Raw genomic sequence first — 17155 nt, forward strand, 5'->3', positions numbered from 1 at the left:
GTCACTGATGAATGATTTTGGAACTATTCTTGGTGACAACTCGTTTAGTCAGTTTGAGTCACATGTGGAAAGAGAGTCATATCTAATTTTTAAGCCACACACAAGCATTCTCAAACTTGATTCATTCTCCTCTTAATTACTATTTTTCTACTTCAAATATAGTAAAACTATCTCCAAAAGACATATTTGCCACCACCACTGAGGATATTTGAAGAACACAACATAGCTTTCGGAGCTCTTATAATTTTTGTTTTTTTAGCAAAAGTGTATTACTAAAATAATATTGCCTCGATATGACTACTTTTCACTGATTTGGATGTATTAAGTTCTGATAAGTTTGTTTAAAAAACACAAAAATGTACCCAAAAGTCCTATTTCAGTCTTAATGATAGACTGTAGCTTGCATGGCATATGAATAAAATATTTTACAAAAAATTATTAACTTAAAATGTTTTTCTATTAAAAAACACTACTTACTGAAGCTCTAGTTTCTGCAGCTTTTGCCTTTTTTAGTCTGGTTTTCGCAGCATCCAAATCCAGTCTCTTATTTTGTAATAGTTTCCTTTCTTTCTATAAATACAGGAAAGAAAAAAATAAAAGTTAATTATGCTAAAATCCACTAAGAGCATACACATTTAAAATATTACTCTCCATTGACTATACGTATCATCTGAAAAACAAAGATCTATGATGACAAAATCCGACCCCCTTTTGCAACTTTTCAACTTTAAAAAGATCAAGCCATTCTAGATGTCTGAAAAATCTGGGAAAAATCAGGTGATGATAGAAACAAATATTGTTATTATTATTATTGTTATTTTTTAAACTGATAGGTTTTATTTTGCTTTTTTTTTTTTTTTTGCAGGGAAAGATTTGCCCGGAGCTAACGTCTGTTGTCAATCTTCCTCTTTGTTCTTTTTCTCCCCCTCCCCAAAGCCCCAGTACATGGTTGTATATCTTAGTTGTAAGTCATTCCCCTTCTACGTGAGCTGCTGCCACAGCATGGCAACTGACAGAATGGTGGTGTGGTTCTGCAACCGGGAAACAAACCTAGGCCACTGAAGCAGTGAGAGTGCAGAACTTTAACCACTAGGCTATCAGGGCTGGCTCAAAGAAATATTCGTTTTAATATTTTGCCATTTTGTTCCCCAGGAAAGATTCAGAAATGTCTTCTTGGTTGTCCGAATTTGGAGATGGATGTTACTGGCATCTACTGAATAGAAGCCAAGGATGCTGCTAAACATCTTACAATGCAGTATAGCTCCCACAACAAAGAATCATTCGTCCCAAAATGTCAGTAGTGCCCAGGCTGAGCAACTGTTTCAAACTATCACAGATTACCTATGAAGTGTCTGTGGTGAAGGAGGTATGGGCTCAGGGCAAAGCTCCTTCATATCCTATGTGATCTACCTCAACGATTGGGCAGGCTGCTATTAATGTGCCATGGCACTGAAAGCAACTGTACTACTCCAAAATGGAATTTTAAATTATAGAATGAATAACGAATATGCATTAAATGGTATCTTAGAATTCCTCATGGGAACTTCAAGCTTCTATAACAGGTAAGTTCAGATGTTTGCTTTATTCTCAAATTTCATATACCAAATTTCATCCTATTGATAGTCTAATATCTTTTAAATAATATTTGAACTTGGTGGCTTTTCCTCTGTGTCAGCCCAGATACTTGTTTACCAAGAGACAAATTCATTGTAAACATATCAAGTTTCTAAAATATTTTGTAATAAGAAACCTGTAAATTAAAGTTTGGAGTAGTGTTTACAATAAAGGGCAGTCTTGCAAAAAGGGAAAAAATCCACCTAGATCTCCACTCTGCCTCACTTATAAAACAAATTAAACTCAAAAACAATAGACAGATCAGGTTAGAGAAAAAGATGTAATGTTTATCTCATACTTCATCAATCAAACACAGCCGTGTGAAAAGAAGGTAACAGACATCTAGGGATGCAAAACCACAGGAAGTACAGTAGCCAGAAATACAGCTTCTAGTAATGAGGTTTCGGCCTCCCAGTTTAAATAAACAGTCACATGGCTATACTATGGTGATATTTTGTACCATAATTTTATAATCATTCCAGGAACCTCTCTACAGATTTTAAATGTGCCGGTAATGAACAAGATGGATGTCAAGTCATCTCCATAATACTACAGGGACACAAAAATGGAGGCAGTGTCATCAACAGTCCTTTATTTTGGTTTAGTTTTGTGTTCTGTTAAATATGTATGTAGCCAAATTATTTAAATATTCTAATCTGCTATGTTACACAGTCATTAAGAGGGCAAGTTATTCATTAAAACTGAAAGTATATTGGACTGTTGGTGGTGAACACAATGCAGTCTACACAGAAAGTGAAGCATAGTGATGTACACCTGAAATTTACATGTTATAAGCAAAACAAAAAAACTCCTCTAAGTATATATCTAAATTATTTTTCTAAGAAAATGAAACACTTTCCAACTCACAGAAATTGTTTTGTAATCTCCTTCTATAAAGTTTCTTAATGGAGTGAGAAAATTTAAGGCTGATGTTTGAATCAGCTCTCTGTCTGCTGTTCCAATTCGTTTTTGTGTTTCTCCACATTTAATAAGTGCATTGCCTGCAAAGGAAAAAAGCTTTTTACCATTGTCTGGTACTGTCAGAAAATCATGTTAAATCAGCAATTTAACCTGCTTTAAAGTTAGCTGTCGCTTGTTTACTTAAGTAAAAATCAAATAGAATTAACTGAAATTAAGGTAGTTTTATTTTAAGAATAAATTTAAAATTATAAATATCTAAATGAAAATGACAAAAATGAACTTTTTACCATGTCCTAATTGTACCAATTCTATCAATGGGAAAAGAGAGGACAGAGATACTAAAAAGTATTTATGGTCACAGCTCAAAATAGTGTAGATATAATGCTTAAAACAGTTTAATAAGTAGATCAAGGCAAAATTTGTCTTCTGTTTCTATATTGATGCACTTATCTCAAGTACCTATAAATATTTATATCTTAAGCTAAAGAAAAACGCATGTTTTGCAACATACAACCCCTAATATTTAAATAGAACAAGTACAGTGGAAAACAGAATGTAAGAAAGGGAACCACAAGACCAAGGTTCTATTCCTAGTTGTACCTCTAATAAGCTTTAGTTCTGTGGGTCTTAATCCCTTCATGTTAGGATGAGATCTGATCAGTAAGGAAGGTAATAATATGACACAGTATTTAAGAGCTCAGTTTCTGGATACAGATCTATGTTTGAATTACTAACTGTGTGATCATGGATGAATTAGTAACCTAAGACCCAGTTTCCATGTCTTTAAAATGGAGACAGCAGAATTTACATTATAAGTAGGACATAAGTGAGGATCTACTGAAATAATATATGTATTGTATAGTACTTAGCTCAAGGCCTGGAATACTCAATTGTTAAGTATTATGAATTACTAATAAGTAGATTCACAAAGCCCAACTCCAATAATCAGGGTACATTCACTGGAATTACTAGAGGGGCAGATTAAAAAAGGAAAAAATTTAGAAGCCTTTCCAGTATTCATGCTCCACTAGGCCTACAGCTTGTGAAGGAAAGGGCTGAGTCTCCTTCATGCATCTTTATGACCTCAGCATCTAACTGCATCTGTCATAAGCAGGTAATAAAAAATCTGTTCAACGTATAAAGTTTTTCTAAAATTAATAGTTAAAATTTAGAAATAAACCTATAGAAATTTTAAGCATTTTCAGATTTCTGAAAGAATTATATTTTGAAGAACACAACGTAAAAGTTTCAAAGTTGTACATCTAAAAGCCAGTAAATGGATTAATGGCATTCATTACAGTGTTTAGGCTATTCTGTCCGACATAAAGATAACTACCAAAACTTTAAGTTCATTTAGTCCCAGAATTTATGAGCTATTTCATAAATCAGGACTATCTGTAGAAAATCATTTAATTTACCAACCATTTCAAATCCAAATAAGGACCAATTTCTTGCAGAAGTCTTAATAAAGAGAATTATCAGCCATAACAATAGGAAAAGAAGCTACAGAAATCTGAATTAGTATCATGTTTGGAGGAGATTAGATTTGAGGGATAATAAAGATGCATAATTTTGAGCTTTAAAGTTATCCATTATAAAAGTTGGTATAGCAACTAACAAAGCTGGCATAATTGTAAAACATGATTATAGAAAATTTGAATTATATAAGAGGAAAACAGAAATGAAATGTAATGCAAACATCCAGAGATAATTTATTGTTAACAATTTTTTGGTACTAACATTATTGTGTAATGAAAGAACTAGTGATTTGTTCAAATACTTACTATGTGCCAAGTACTTTAACACAGAAATAAACAAGCTCTCAATAAAGCTTAAAAAAAAAAATCAAGTACAGGAGACACATGTAAACAAAAATTACAATATATCACAAGAAGTATTACAACAGAGGAATTGCAAGATCCAATGGGAGTACAAGCAAAGAATTCATTTAACATTTTTTTTTTGAGGAAGATTAGCCCTGAGCTAACTACTGCCAATCCTCCTCTTTTTGCTGAGGAAGACTGGCCCTGAGCTAACATCTATGCCCATCTTCCTCTACTTTATATCTGGGATGCCCACCACAGCATGGCTTTTTGCCAAGTGGTGGTGCTACGTCTGCACCTGGGATCCAAACCGGAGAACCCTGGGACGCCGAGAAGTGGAACATGTGAACTTAACCGCTGCGCCACCAGGCCAGCCCCCCCATAACTTTTTAAAACTAAAAAGAATGTGAGTTTTCAGAATAGATGCTTAAAATACTAAACTGAACTGTACATATTTACTGGTCACCTATATTTCTCACTTCATCTAAAATTTTAACATAAAAAATTTGAAGTTAAAATTGATTTTACTAATATTACATAAATGTTAATGACCTCTCTCAGTAGTAGAAGTCTAGAAGTAAAGATATTTCTTATGAGACCTTTTTGCCTTTTGCTTACCATAAGCTGTTCCTGGGCCAAACTCAGTCCCTGCATCAATCATATATTGTCCCAAAAGTTCTGGGTTGTTTATACGACTTGGAGCTTTTCTATCCAGTTTCTCATAAACAAATTCTTCTATCCTGGCATCTAGGAGAAAGGTTTAAAATTACCAATGGTTTCAAAAAAGAAAAACTATCTAAAAGATTGTTTTGTTCCCCTACTAGCCATTTATCATCCTTTAAAATAAATATGAAATCAGCATGCTTTGAAGTACATATCTTAATATATAGTTTTTAATTTATACGTTAGAGTACTATATAGCTCTGAGAAACCTATATCTCAGAAATTTGATAAGACAGTTTGGCACAAAAATATTTTAAAATAAACTATTTTATGAGTATTTTACAGGATTTTAAGTTCCAGAAATGGGTTGGTATTCACTTAATACCTAGTGAAGAAGCTGCCTTTGCCCCATTCATATGGTGTCTAACTTTTAACTTTGAATATATGTTCATAATTTCAAAATCAGGGATTTCTAGCTATGAAAATATAGATATAACGTACCTAGAAGAACCAGAGTTACATGCTTCTGACATCTTTAACATGCTTTTGCTTGCTCACACACCCTCTCTCTTTCCTAGAGTCTAAATCTAGGCACAGGAGTTTAAGGCATAGAACAATCCAGGTTTGGAATAGTCTACTGACAGAGATCAACAATATGATGCCTTGGTTTAATTTTACTTAATTATGTTTAAAGCATAGAGATATATAGATATCTCTGAGCATGCATTCACTCAAAATATTTCATGACTAAAAATAAGTTTAAAATACAAAAGGTTAAAACAATAACATTAGGATACATGGAAAGGAAAAAACACCAGTAAAATCTGAATAAACATTTGGTTAGCACAACATTTAAGAAATTCACATTTACATTGCCGCCTAACAGCAAGGTATTTCACAGACAAATGAGAAAAAAGTCAAAGTTTCCAGAAATAATGACTAGATATAAATTAAAATTACAATCCAAAAAGAAGCTAAGTAAAATAGGTTCCTTCTAAGCATCTCACATAATTCCTCCACAAGTGGAAGTTTCACACAGTGCACTGAAAATTTCAAAAATGAGCTGAAACAGTAACAGAAACACTTCAGGAATTGGCAAAAGCATTAATTACAATAAGTAAAATAGGCTGTTGGAATAATACTCACTTTTGTGGTAGACTCTGTTATAACATTAGAAAAGTTTTTAAGCAGGAATTTTGAAAGCTTTAAATTAGTTAAAACCAAAATGAGTCAGTTAGAAACATACTAAGTATTTAGAAGATGTTAACCAAATTTCAGAATTTCATTTTCTGACTGTGAGAGTGATTCTTAGCATTGTTGCTTTTCTACCTATTTGGTCAAAAGTTTAAAGTTGAATCCTATGTTGATTTCATTCAGTTAATAAAATATTTGGTATGTTAATAAATAAATGTTTCATTTCAGTAAGGCATCAATAGGTCATAATAAAATCTTAACAAAATATGCAGGAAATTCTGCTATAATGCAATATATATTTCTGAAAAACCCTGGGTTCTGGAAAATCATACACTAAAAATAACAGGGCTTACAGGGAAAAGAGGGTTGGGTCTAACCACTCAAAATCTATGTGACTTTATAACAAGAGCACAAAAAAAAACAAGAACAATTCTGTTACTACTTCCAACTTAAAACACTAAACTAAAATTGTATTACATGAGCCACTGTAACTTCTTTACACTGACTCCATTCCCTTGTTTACCAGTTGTATATGAGCTTATTTGCCATTCAGAAAAACATGTCGTGTAACAGACTATATACGTGAGGAACTCTGGAAAGAGTAAAGAATAAGAGGAAAAATGTCCACTACTTTTTTTTTTAAGTGCCATGGTATACAATTTCAGTAACCTAAACAAATAAGAAATATCACATGGTGTCAAAGACAGTGGACCTTGCTCAAAGTGTAAAAGGTCTATTTTAAAAGGTCACTGCATTTTAAAATGGCACAGAATTACTAATATTTTGTATAGTGCTTGAGGTTTATGTAATAGCAACAAAATTTAAAGCTTGGAACTTTAAGTTAGTATTTAAAAATAAGTTTACGCCATTTCCCAACATGGTCACAATAACACTGGGGAAAAGGGGAAGGAAAGCATGCGTTGCTGCCTTTGTCCTTCAAGTTTTGATATGTAAAGCTCGTAGGGAATACAAGGCGCCAATACACCTGGCTCTAACTCAGGTTTCACTTCTAATTAGCTATGCTACATTGGACAAAATGCTAACTTGTGAGTGTGAATTAAGAAACAATTACTGTGCACCTTATTTGCAAGGTTATTGAGTTGGGTGACCTGAAAAACCTCACAGAGTTGTCTGAAAATCAAACAGAATAATTTATGTAGAAATGTAAAACTTAACATAAAGAATTGGTAACTAAGTTTCTATATAATTTCCCCTTATTTAGGGACAACTGTCCCCTGGATGAAAAAGGAAGATTAATTTATTTTCACAGCCTTCCATAACTTAAAATTCAAAGTCATTGCCTGAAATTGAGTTTTCATGAGGATTCTACAAAGGTCTGAGAAACGTTATCTGTCAACTTGTTAGAGGGCACACGAAGAAGTTTTATCACCCTCTTCACCAAAAGCACATACAAAAAATAACCACTGACCCTCAAAGTCAGAAATGAAAAAATTCTGTTTTCCAATAGCCACTAAAACTTTTTTTTTTTAAACTTAAAACACCTACCAGCAGGACCTTTTAATAAGATTAGTCAGTAAGGTAGACAAAAGGTAAAAAGTTTCTTACTTGGATTTGGCTGCAATAACACTTCAGTCTGTTTCATTATTTTTTCTGTCCATATTTTGGTACATTCAGCTTTACTAAGTAGGTTCTCTAAGTGAGCATCCAATTCTGTCTTCTCTGCCTGGCCAAGCTTTTCTTCTGTGAACTGTTATTGATTATAAAAAAAATTAAACATATCTGAAATACATTTTAGAAACCTTCATCAATATTTAAGAGAAAACTCAAATCCAAATAATCCCGAACATACAAAATAACTGTTTGCAAACCACTGCATGTGAATGCTACTTGTTTTGCCACTGTGGTAGTTTATTCATACCTCTTTTGGCACTTACCATGACTCTATCTTACATGTAACACGTATCCTTAGTTCTGCTAAAATGTATGGTGTGAATTCTACAGACAATCTAACATATTGCCTGTTATATAAAGTATACAAATGTTTCTTACATGGAAAGGTAGGATAATATAGTGGTAAGGAGTAAGAGCTTTGGGTCAGTTGGATCTGAATTCAAATCCTGGCTGCACTGCTAACTGTGTGACCTGAGCGAGCTTTTGAATATTTTTTTCTTAGGTATCCTCTATTGTAAGAGAGAGACAATACACACCTCACAGTGCTTTGAGAATTAAGTAAGAGTATGTATGTAAATCACTTTTTTCAGTGCCTGGTAATTATTATTTTGAATTTAAAAAGGGCTGTTTATGTTTAATGTGGCTTTGTATTATCAGCACTTTAATCACACTGAGTTAGACTTTTATGGGATGCTCTGGGAAACTATCATTTAAGTTGCTTCTTCAGATTATGTTCCAGCAATTGATTTATACCCTAACTTTTGGAATATATCCTATTCACAATATGGAGGTGTGTTTTAAAGATCACAAAATGTAGTTAAATATACTCAACGTATCAATTTTTATTATCTTGAGTGTGTTGGTTTTTGAAGAAAGGCAGCATTGCCCATATAATAACAAAGAGGTAAAAGATTTTCATGTAGATTTTATGGAGACTTGTGGATACTTTCAATTAAATATTAAAGGTGATGACTCAGACTATTTATTATATATAATTTTCCTCTGGAACATGTGGCTTTCTCCCATCAAAACACACGTATATCACTAGTACTAATTCTATGCTTATTAGTCATAACTCATTTCTGCCTACCAAAATATAATGTTCACCTTGCTTTTTCCCCCTTTCATTTCTTAAAATATCTTCTGCTGCTCCATTTTTCTTACTTTTATTATGTATGTTTCAACATCCTTCTTTTTGGCCTAATACTTTCAACTGATTATCAATTAGTACTTTTAGCTGAAAGGTTCTCCAGAATGTTATTCTTAGACTTCTGGTTACAACCCCCACTGAAAGTCTTGTTCAGAGGCTAGAAATAACAGCTCGAGCTTCTGTAAAAACTTAGGTCTTTTTGAGACTGGTCTGTAGCCAAGCCCTGACCCAATGGGTGGAACTGAGAAGAGCAGTTCCAAAGCTATTGCCTAAGCCCATAAACTTGCAGTGTACTGTAACCGAGGATAGGAGAGGCACTGGGCAAAAAATCAAAATCCTAATCCCAAGGTCAGTTTGGTAACTACATAATCTCATTCTTAAGGGAGAATTCTGGTATTCTCTACAGATCCTTGAAGATTCTAAGCAACAGACCTCCTACAGAGGTACAGATTAGAATTTTACATGTTCGAAGCCCTATCTCCAACAGTTAAATAGATTATTTCCCAGATAAAACAACCAATAGGAGGGAAAGAAAGGGAACACACCCAGGTGAACATCATCCACAGGGGATGATCTACCAGTAGAGAAAAATTACTCACTTAGTACCTTAATAAGCAAGTACATCTATTTGTTCATTCTATTCATTACTTCAACAAATATTTATTAAGCACCTACATATGTGCCAGGCACCATTCTAAGCACATGGGTTTCAGCAGCCAAAAAACAGACAAGCTTTCTGCTCTTAGGAAGCTTATATTTTAATAGGGAAGACAGACAATAAACAAGTAAATAAATAATTTGATAATAAGGATACATAGATAAAAAAGATGGTGGAGAGAGGACCAATACAGGTGGTCCTATTGTTTCTTGAGCGAGTGAATGATTAACTGAGCGAATTACAGAATTCAAGCACAGAGGAAGGAAGAATTCATTCCACAGGGGCTTGGGGGAGCAGGAAAATCAGGGAAGGCTTCAAAGGGAGAGGGATATGCAATCAGGGACTGGAAGGGGGTGTAGGAGTTTGAGGAGTGTGAGATGGGGGTGGTTAGAGAAATAGCCTCTCTGAGCAGGTAACAACCTGATACTGAACAGTAAGAAATGAGCTATGTAAAGATCTAGGGAGAGGGTATAGAGATTTATCTTCCAATTGCATTGCTAGTGTGGGGGATCAGAATTGGCCACCACAAAATGTGTCTCTTGCCTTGCCTTGATTATTTTTAAGAACAAAACACTCTGAAAGAAACTCCCCCCAACTGCCTAAAAGAAATTCAAAATAAAGGCCTGCCCCCAGGACAGGCCAACACCACACAACTGCGGACTGGGAGGACCCTTGCTAAGCCCACTCTTATCAAAGTTCTATTTACAAACATTTGCTTTTCCATTTCCATGTGAACTGTCTTCCTCCCCTTTGAGGCCCCAAACACTCCCCCCCAACATCCTCCTTTGTCTTTAGCTGAAGATGGTATTTAAGATGAGAGCCTCTGCCATTTTGGTGAGTTACTTAGTTTTTGGGGGTCTCTCCCATGTATAAATGTTATAGAGCTTTGTTTGATTTTCTCCTGTTATTCTGTCTCATGTCAATTTAATTTGCAGCCCAGCCAGAAAGACCCAGTGGGTGGAGGAAATGTTCTTCCTCCTCTACACTACACAATCACTAGCACTACCTTCATGCATATTAAATATTATTTTTTGGTATAAATCCTTAATTTATATTTAACGTCCAAGAACAGATTAGTACAATAATCAACAGATCCACATTTAAAAATCAGTATTTATTAGGTCAGTCTTTGTGCAAGGCACTCTGCTAAGAACTAAAGACATAGTTCTTGGTTATACAAGAGCTAAATGACAAATATTACCTAAACGATATAAACCTATATGCTTATTTTTTTCAGTACATAAAATCATGTTAATGATTTAGATGTTTTAGAAACACACTGGAATTAAAGGTACAGGCTAGAAATTACTAAAAAATGTTTATAAATAGCAATTAAATAAAAAGTCACTGAGTTTATCTGATACAAATTATGTTTTAGACTAAGTTTCTCCCAATAATATTTCAGAGAACCAACAATTAAAAAGGCAATTATTAGGAAAATAAAACACTTCAATGTTCCGGTCAAAAGTCCTGCTCACTTAATTAACTAATATTTTCTGATTGTCATGACACTTCCTTATAGGTATCTCACTAAATAAACATTTTTTTTCTTTTGAGGAAGATTAGCCCTGAGCTAACATCTGCCACTAGTCCTCCTCTTTTTGCTGAGGAAGACTGGCCCTGAGCTAACATCCATGCCCATCTTCCTCACTTTATATGTGGGATGCCTGCCACAGCATGGCTTGACAAGTGGTGCATGGGTCCGCATCTGGGATCCAAACCAGTGAACCCCAGGCCGCCAAAGTGAAACGTGTGAACTTAACTGCTGTGCCACCGGGCTGGCCCCTAAATAAACATTTTTTAGTGAAAAAGACAGTGTGTGAAAGTGTAATAGACCAAAGATGAGTATTTGCAACGTCATTTTTTTTGTATAAGTCTGAGCAAGAAACAAAGAAAATATGTAAACTGACTTACAAAGTAAGATTCTACAAACACAATGAGTAGGTTTTTTACTCTTAGTTCAGAAGGATAAAAAAAAACACAAAAAGCAATATAAGGAACACTAAGCATAAGTGAGATAGAGAGTCTGATGATAGAAAACCTGTTTAGAAAATAGCAGTTCTGCAATAAGGCCCACATGAACAATGTTCTGAAGCACCAATAATAAATTCTATCTGACGTTTACTTGAATTCTCTGAGAGTGAAAAGAGTTACTATTTTTTTTCACTCTAACTACATTGTGTTTCACATCTCAGTATGTTATATATGGTCTTGTTTTACCTTGTAATTTTTTTTTTAGTGTTTTCTTTTCTCAATTAAGATCATTTATAAGACCTTTTTTATACTTCTGTATCCTTAACAGTGTTAGGGCTTAGCATACATTAGAAAGTGCCATACACTCAGTTGTGCATTTTATCTAAAATACTCAAAAAAATCTTCTTATATAGGTAAGAATCATAATTTTAGTGATGAAGAAGTTGAGGCTCACAGTGGTTAAACATTTTGCCCAAGGTGTCGGCATTGTGATTCAATCTCACATCTGTTTGAATCAGTATTAGTACATTACACTACCCTTCCAGTAAATTAATATTTTCTACTGCCATTATCCAAACATATGCTGTGCTTCCCTGTCTCTGTGTCTTTGTTCATAGCACTCTGGTCAGCTTTATCCTATAGTCCACCTCTGCTTCTTACAAAATATTCAATAATCATCAAATTAATGGCAACCTTAATCCTATCTAGAACGAACCAAAAAAAGCGGGGGGGAGGGAGCGGGGGGGACATAAGAACTTTGCTAATGTTATATATATTTAAGTTAAAATTATAAAGTTAAATTTTATTACTTAAATGTACAATTGTAAAAGATATACTATTTCCCATATTTTATCATTGTGGGGGCTTAAGGATTTTTTCCATTGTTATTCAGGAGGTACAACATATTACAATAGTACAATATGTAATACGTAACATTTTTCTCTAAAACACTTTTAAGAATGCATCTACTACTGAAAATGATGCATTATAGCAACTAAATTAAGGAAGTTTAAATTATTAATAAAAAATATTTATGGAGTATATATATTTTCATCTACTGTATGTAAGATGTATAATCAGCATATGACATGGTTCTTGCCTTCAAAGATTTTATGATCTTAATAATACTGCCTAAACACAAACATAAAATTATAATAATGGTACCATTTTCAGAAGGACAAAAAGACATATTAATTTTCTTTTAAAAAAGATCCCTTTCCTAATAACCAAAAATTTTATATTTTACGCTTAAAAAGTTTTAGTTTTTAACTGTGTAGTTTCTTGATGATAATAGCTGTTAATGAGAAACTACAGTTGATTTTAAGCATGTATTTTAATGAAAGTATAGCAGTAGCATTTAATAATTAAAATTTTTGTGAAAACAACGTACTATAAAAGTCAGAATGTAAATAAGTCATAGAAACCCAAACCCAGTGTTCTGTAAACTGTAATATGATGTATAATTCTTTCACAATATTTCATTAGTAATACAGTAAAACAACATGAGAATAGAAAGCTTAATCCCCCTCCTTGTATATTTTCTCTAAACACTCCTTTAAGGGAAGGATTGTCTTTGAGTCAGCTACATTATGCCAGGCACTGTAATCCTTCCTTTACTGCAAGAGAGGAATGTAGCCTACAGTAAGAAATAGTAGCCTGGATTCCATACCCTGCTTTACTAGAAAGAAAAAAGAACTCTAAGTGAAAAGGGTGGGTGATCAAAGACATCTATTTAATAAAAACTCAAACCATCAGTTCTCTGACTGGGTAAGAGTAATATTTCAAAAGTAGTCTAAACTTCTTGGGGGAAAATGTATAACACAAATTCTGAATATTCTTTAGTAAACTGTAAAGCAGATCCTTCTCAACTGGTTCCCAATTTTGGCTGTTCTCTGCAATTACTTGGGGGAGGTTTCAAAAACACTGATGCCAAATCCAACCCCAAGGATTCTAATTCAACTGGACTGGGCTGCAGCCTGTAAAGATTCCTCAGGTAATTTTAAGTGCAGCTAAGACTGAGCATCACTGTTCTAGGCTTATACATAATTATTTCAACATCAGGTTAACAAACCACCTTCTATCTAGTAGTTTACTAAATTAATGCCAAGAGCACCAAAGCATGCCAACATAGTTTTGGGAAACACTAAATAGGCAGAGTTTTTACATAATGAGAAAAACATAGGGACTTTGAACACGCTATGTTTATTAGAATTTTAGAGACCTAGTGAAGTTATTGCAGTTTAAATTCTATAAAAGAAATGGGATTTGAGAAGGGCTTAAGAGAGAATGTTTGGCCAAGTTAGAATTCCATCCAGACAGGATCTGCCACTCTTGACACGAGCTAGTTGAGGGCAGCAACATATTCATCTTTACATCTCCAGCTTAGACACACTACTATGCTTGCTGAATTAAACAGCAGATCAAGGCCAAGCTTGCAACTAAATTTTAAAGACCTTTTGTCCCTCAGAGAATAGCTGGCATTCATGAAGTTCATGGTGTAACTTTAGAAGTCAGTTCAAAGAAAATGTCAGAAAGCTAAAATGAACCCCTTCCCTAATTAATTTAGTTTGAAAATACTTTTTTAAGGAAGTATAGGCTCTTATTTCAAAGATTGTGAGCAAAACTTTGCTTTAATATCAATTCTGAATTAAAAATGTGCTCACTTGAAAGATTTATCAAGTAAAGTAAGAGAACAGTAATTCACAAAATGGGTATTTACCACAAAGAATAAAATATCTAAATTATGACAAATTGCAACTAGACTATGAAGTCCTTGAGGGTAGCAACTGGGTCTCATTCATCTCGGTATCCTTCAATGTAAAGACCTAGGAGCTACTCAATAAATATAGGTTGAACTAAATAGTTTAATATTTTAGACTGGCATTAATCAACTTCAAGGTCAGCAGATACAATGCTAGAAAAGTATTAATAAAAACAAAATTATTCAATAGGCTAAATGATTCAAAGAGCAAACTTTCCATATGTATACTACCTTACTTTCCTAAAATGATATAAAAAATTAAAAAGAACCAAGTTGGACGTTGTGAGAGAAGAATAAAAAAGAAACAGAGCTGATTCCTTAGGACAGACAATCTTATTGAAGATGTGAAAGCTATGGAGTAACAAGAATTTTAGAGCTCCAAGGGACCTTACATAACAGTTCATTAGAAGAAAAATGCCACATGATCATACAGAACTGAAAAATGACACAGGATTTCATATCAAGCTCCTGTGTTCTGAGATGGGACTTGAAGTTGTATCTTGAGGCAAGGAAAGACTATACCAAGATGGGGTGGAGGGCATTCAAGATGAGTTTAACTGTATGAAGAAAAGCCTAGAGTTAGAAAAGTACAAGGTACTTCGGAAATTAAAAAAATAATTTGGTAAGAATACAGAGTTTATATATGAATGAGAGAAAAGACAAGCCCAGAAGGGAGTACTTCTACTAAGGAGTTTAGATGGAAAAGACAGATTCTAAGAACTAATAAATGTCTTTTTAAGACGCTAATAAAGTAACGATTTATCAAGGATAAATTACCTGATGCTTCTGTATTCTGTTTTGAGGGATTAAGAACAAAGCACCCAAATGGACTGTTAATGAATGAATGTGAAAAGGAATATTCATTTTCACTTATACATTTCACCTTAACATTCTTTTTAAGTACCAAGGTATATAAACAAATTTTTGAAGGGTGAAAGCGGAGTGATGAGACTCATTTATATGCTTTAATAGTTTGATTTTACTTTTTAAAACAGAGAATATGTTTAATTTTTAACTTAAAATTTTTTTTTTTTAAAGATTGGCACCTGAGCTAACATCTGTTGCCAATCTTTTTTTTTTTCTTCTTCTTCTTCTTCTCTTCAAAGCCCCCCAGTACCTAGTTGTATTCTAGTTGTAGGTCCTTCTGGTTGTGCTATGTGGGACATCACATCAGCATGGCCTGATGAGGGGTGCTATGTCTGCGCCCAGGATCCAAATTGGCCAAACCCTGGGCCGCCAAAGCTGAGCGCACGAACTTAATCACTTGGCTAAGGGGCCAGCCACTAACTTAAAAATTTTTAAGTAAAATGGAAAAAATGTATGGCAGTTGGCCAGCCAGAGAAGGGCCTTCCTTAAGGTATAATTTGAATAGAAATTATTTAGAAATGTGGAAGATGAACTCCATTCCTACTGTTCTTATTGCTTATAATGAATAACTGGCATAGGTCTTAATGCTCTTCTTAGGACGACACTTGGCACTATACGGATGTCAACTCAATTTAGAGTTGGAACTCAGTTACTGACATGAGGATGTAGTGTTTTGTTGAAAATTACCATAATGTATTCCAAATTTCATATGTTACATTTTGGAACCATCTTTCCTTTCTCACATATTTTATTTTAAAAAAAGTATTGTGGCAATGACAAACACAAAACCATAATAGTATAATGAAATCTCATGAACCCATAACCCAGGTTCAATAACTATCAACATTCTGCCAACGTTGTTTCAACTATCCCTTTTTTCTTCTGAAATATTTTTAAGCAATTCTCAGATATGATACAGTTTATATATAAGTATTTCAGAACATATCTCTAACAGACAATATAAAAAGACACATTAAAGGAGCCTATTCCTCCTGAAATTTTTCACTTAGTAAATGACTCAAGGCAAAACCTCAGAGTCATCCTTGACTCACCTTTCTCTTGAACCCCAGACAATCTGACAAGCAATACTGGACAGGTTTTGAACGTCCCCTGCTGTAATTCTTATCTCAGTCACATCACCTTTTGCCTGTCCTATGGCCACAGCTCCCTAACTGGTCTCCCTAGTACCCCTGCAACCACAGTCTTTGCACTTGTTCCCTCTGCCTGAAATGCTTTTCCTTCAAAAAACTGGGAATCGGTCACTTCCTTGAGGTCTCTTCAAATCTGATCCTATTAGAAAGGCTGGCCCTGACCATCATATCTAGACAACATGGCAACACCTGCCACCTCTGCCATTAAGCTATCCCCTATGGTCTTTTTCTCCATCACCATCTGATGTATTTACTAGTTCGTCGTCTCTTGCTAGACTGTAAGGTCTGGGTGGGCAGACATTTTGGAGTTGATTTAATTCACTGGTTTTCTTGATTTTATTCGTTGCTCTATCACCAGTATCCAAAATACAGTGGGCCGTCCATATCCGCAGGTTCTGAATCTGTACACTCAACCAAGTGCAGATCAAAAAGTCTATGATGGTTTCATCTGTACCGAACATGTACAGACTTTTTTTCTTGTCATTATTCCCTGAACAATACAAGTATGATAACTATTTCCACAGCATTTACATCTCACTAGGTATTACAAATAATCTAGAGATGATTTAAAGTATATGGGAAGATGTGTGTAGGTTATATGCAAATATTATGCCATTTTATCTGCAGATTTTGGTATCCACATCCACCGAAGAGTCTGGAACCAACACCCTGCTTATAATGAGGGATGCCTGTAGTAGTGACAGGCAGACATGGAGCAGGCATTTAAGTATTAAAGACTGAAAATTA

The 17155-nt window shown here is 34.2% G+C and overlaps 1 protein-coding gene across 8 annotated transcripts in view; it reads right to left on the reverse strand.

Annotated features, from left to right (window-relative positions):
* SH3GLB1 (SH3 domain containing GRB2 like, endophilin B1) overlaps positions 1-17155 on the reverse strand; it is a 37628-nt gene that overhangs the window by 17635 nt on the left and 2838 nt on the right. For all 8 annotated transcript variants that reach the window (XM_070592161.1, XM_070592160.1, XM_070592159.1 and 5 more), the window contains exons 2-5: positions 7782-7923; positions 4977-5105; positions 2482-2615; positions 478-570 (exon numbers count right to left, since the gene is read on the reverse strand). In XM_070592161.1, the coding sequence (XP_070448262.1) occupies positions 478-570; positions 2482-2615; positions 4977-5105; positions 7782-7923 (498 nt within the window). The remainder of the gene's footprint in view (positions 1-477; positions 571-2481; positions 2616-4976; positions 5106-7781; positions 7924-17155) is intronic.

This window comes from Equus przewalskii, chromosome 24, assembly GCF_037783145.1.
Source record: "Equus przewalskii isolate Varuska chromosome 24, EquPr2, whole genome shotgun sequence".
In the NCBI taxonomy this organism is placed as follows: Eukaryota; Metazoa; Chordata; class Mammalia; order Perissodactyla; family Equidae; genus Equus; species Equus przewalskii.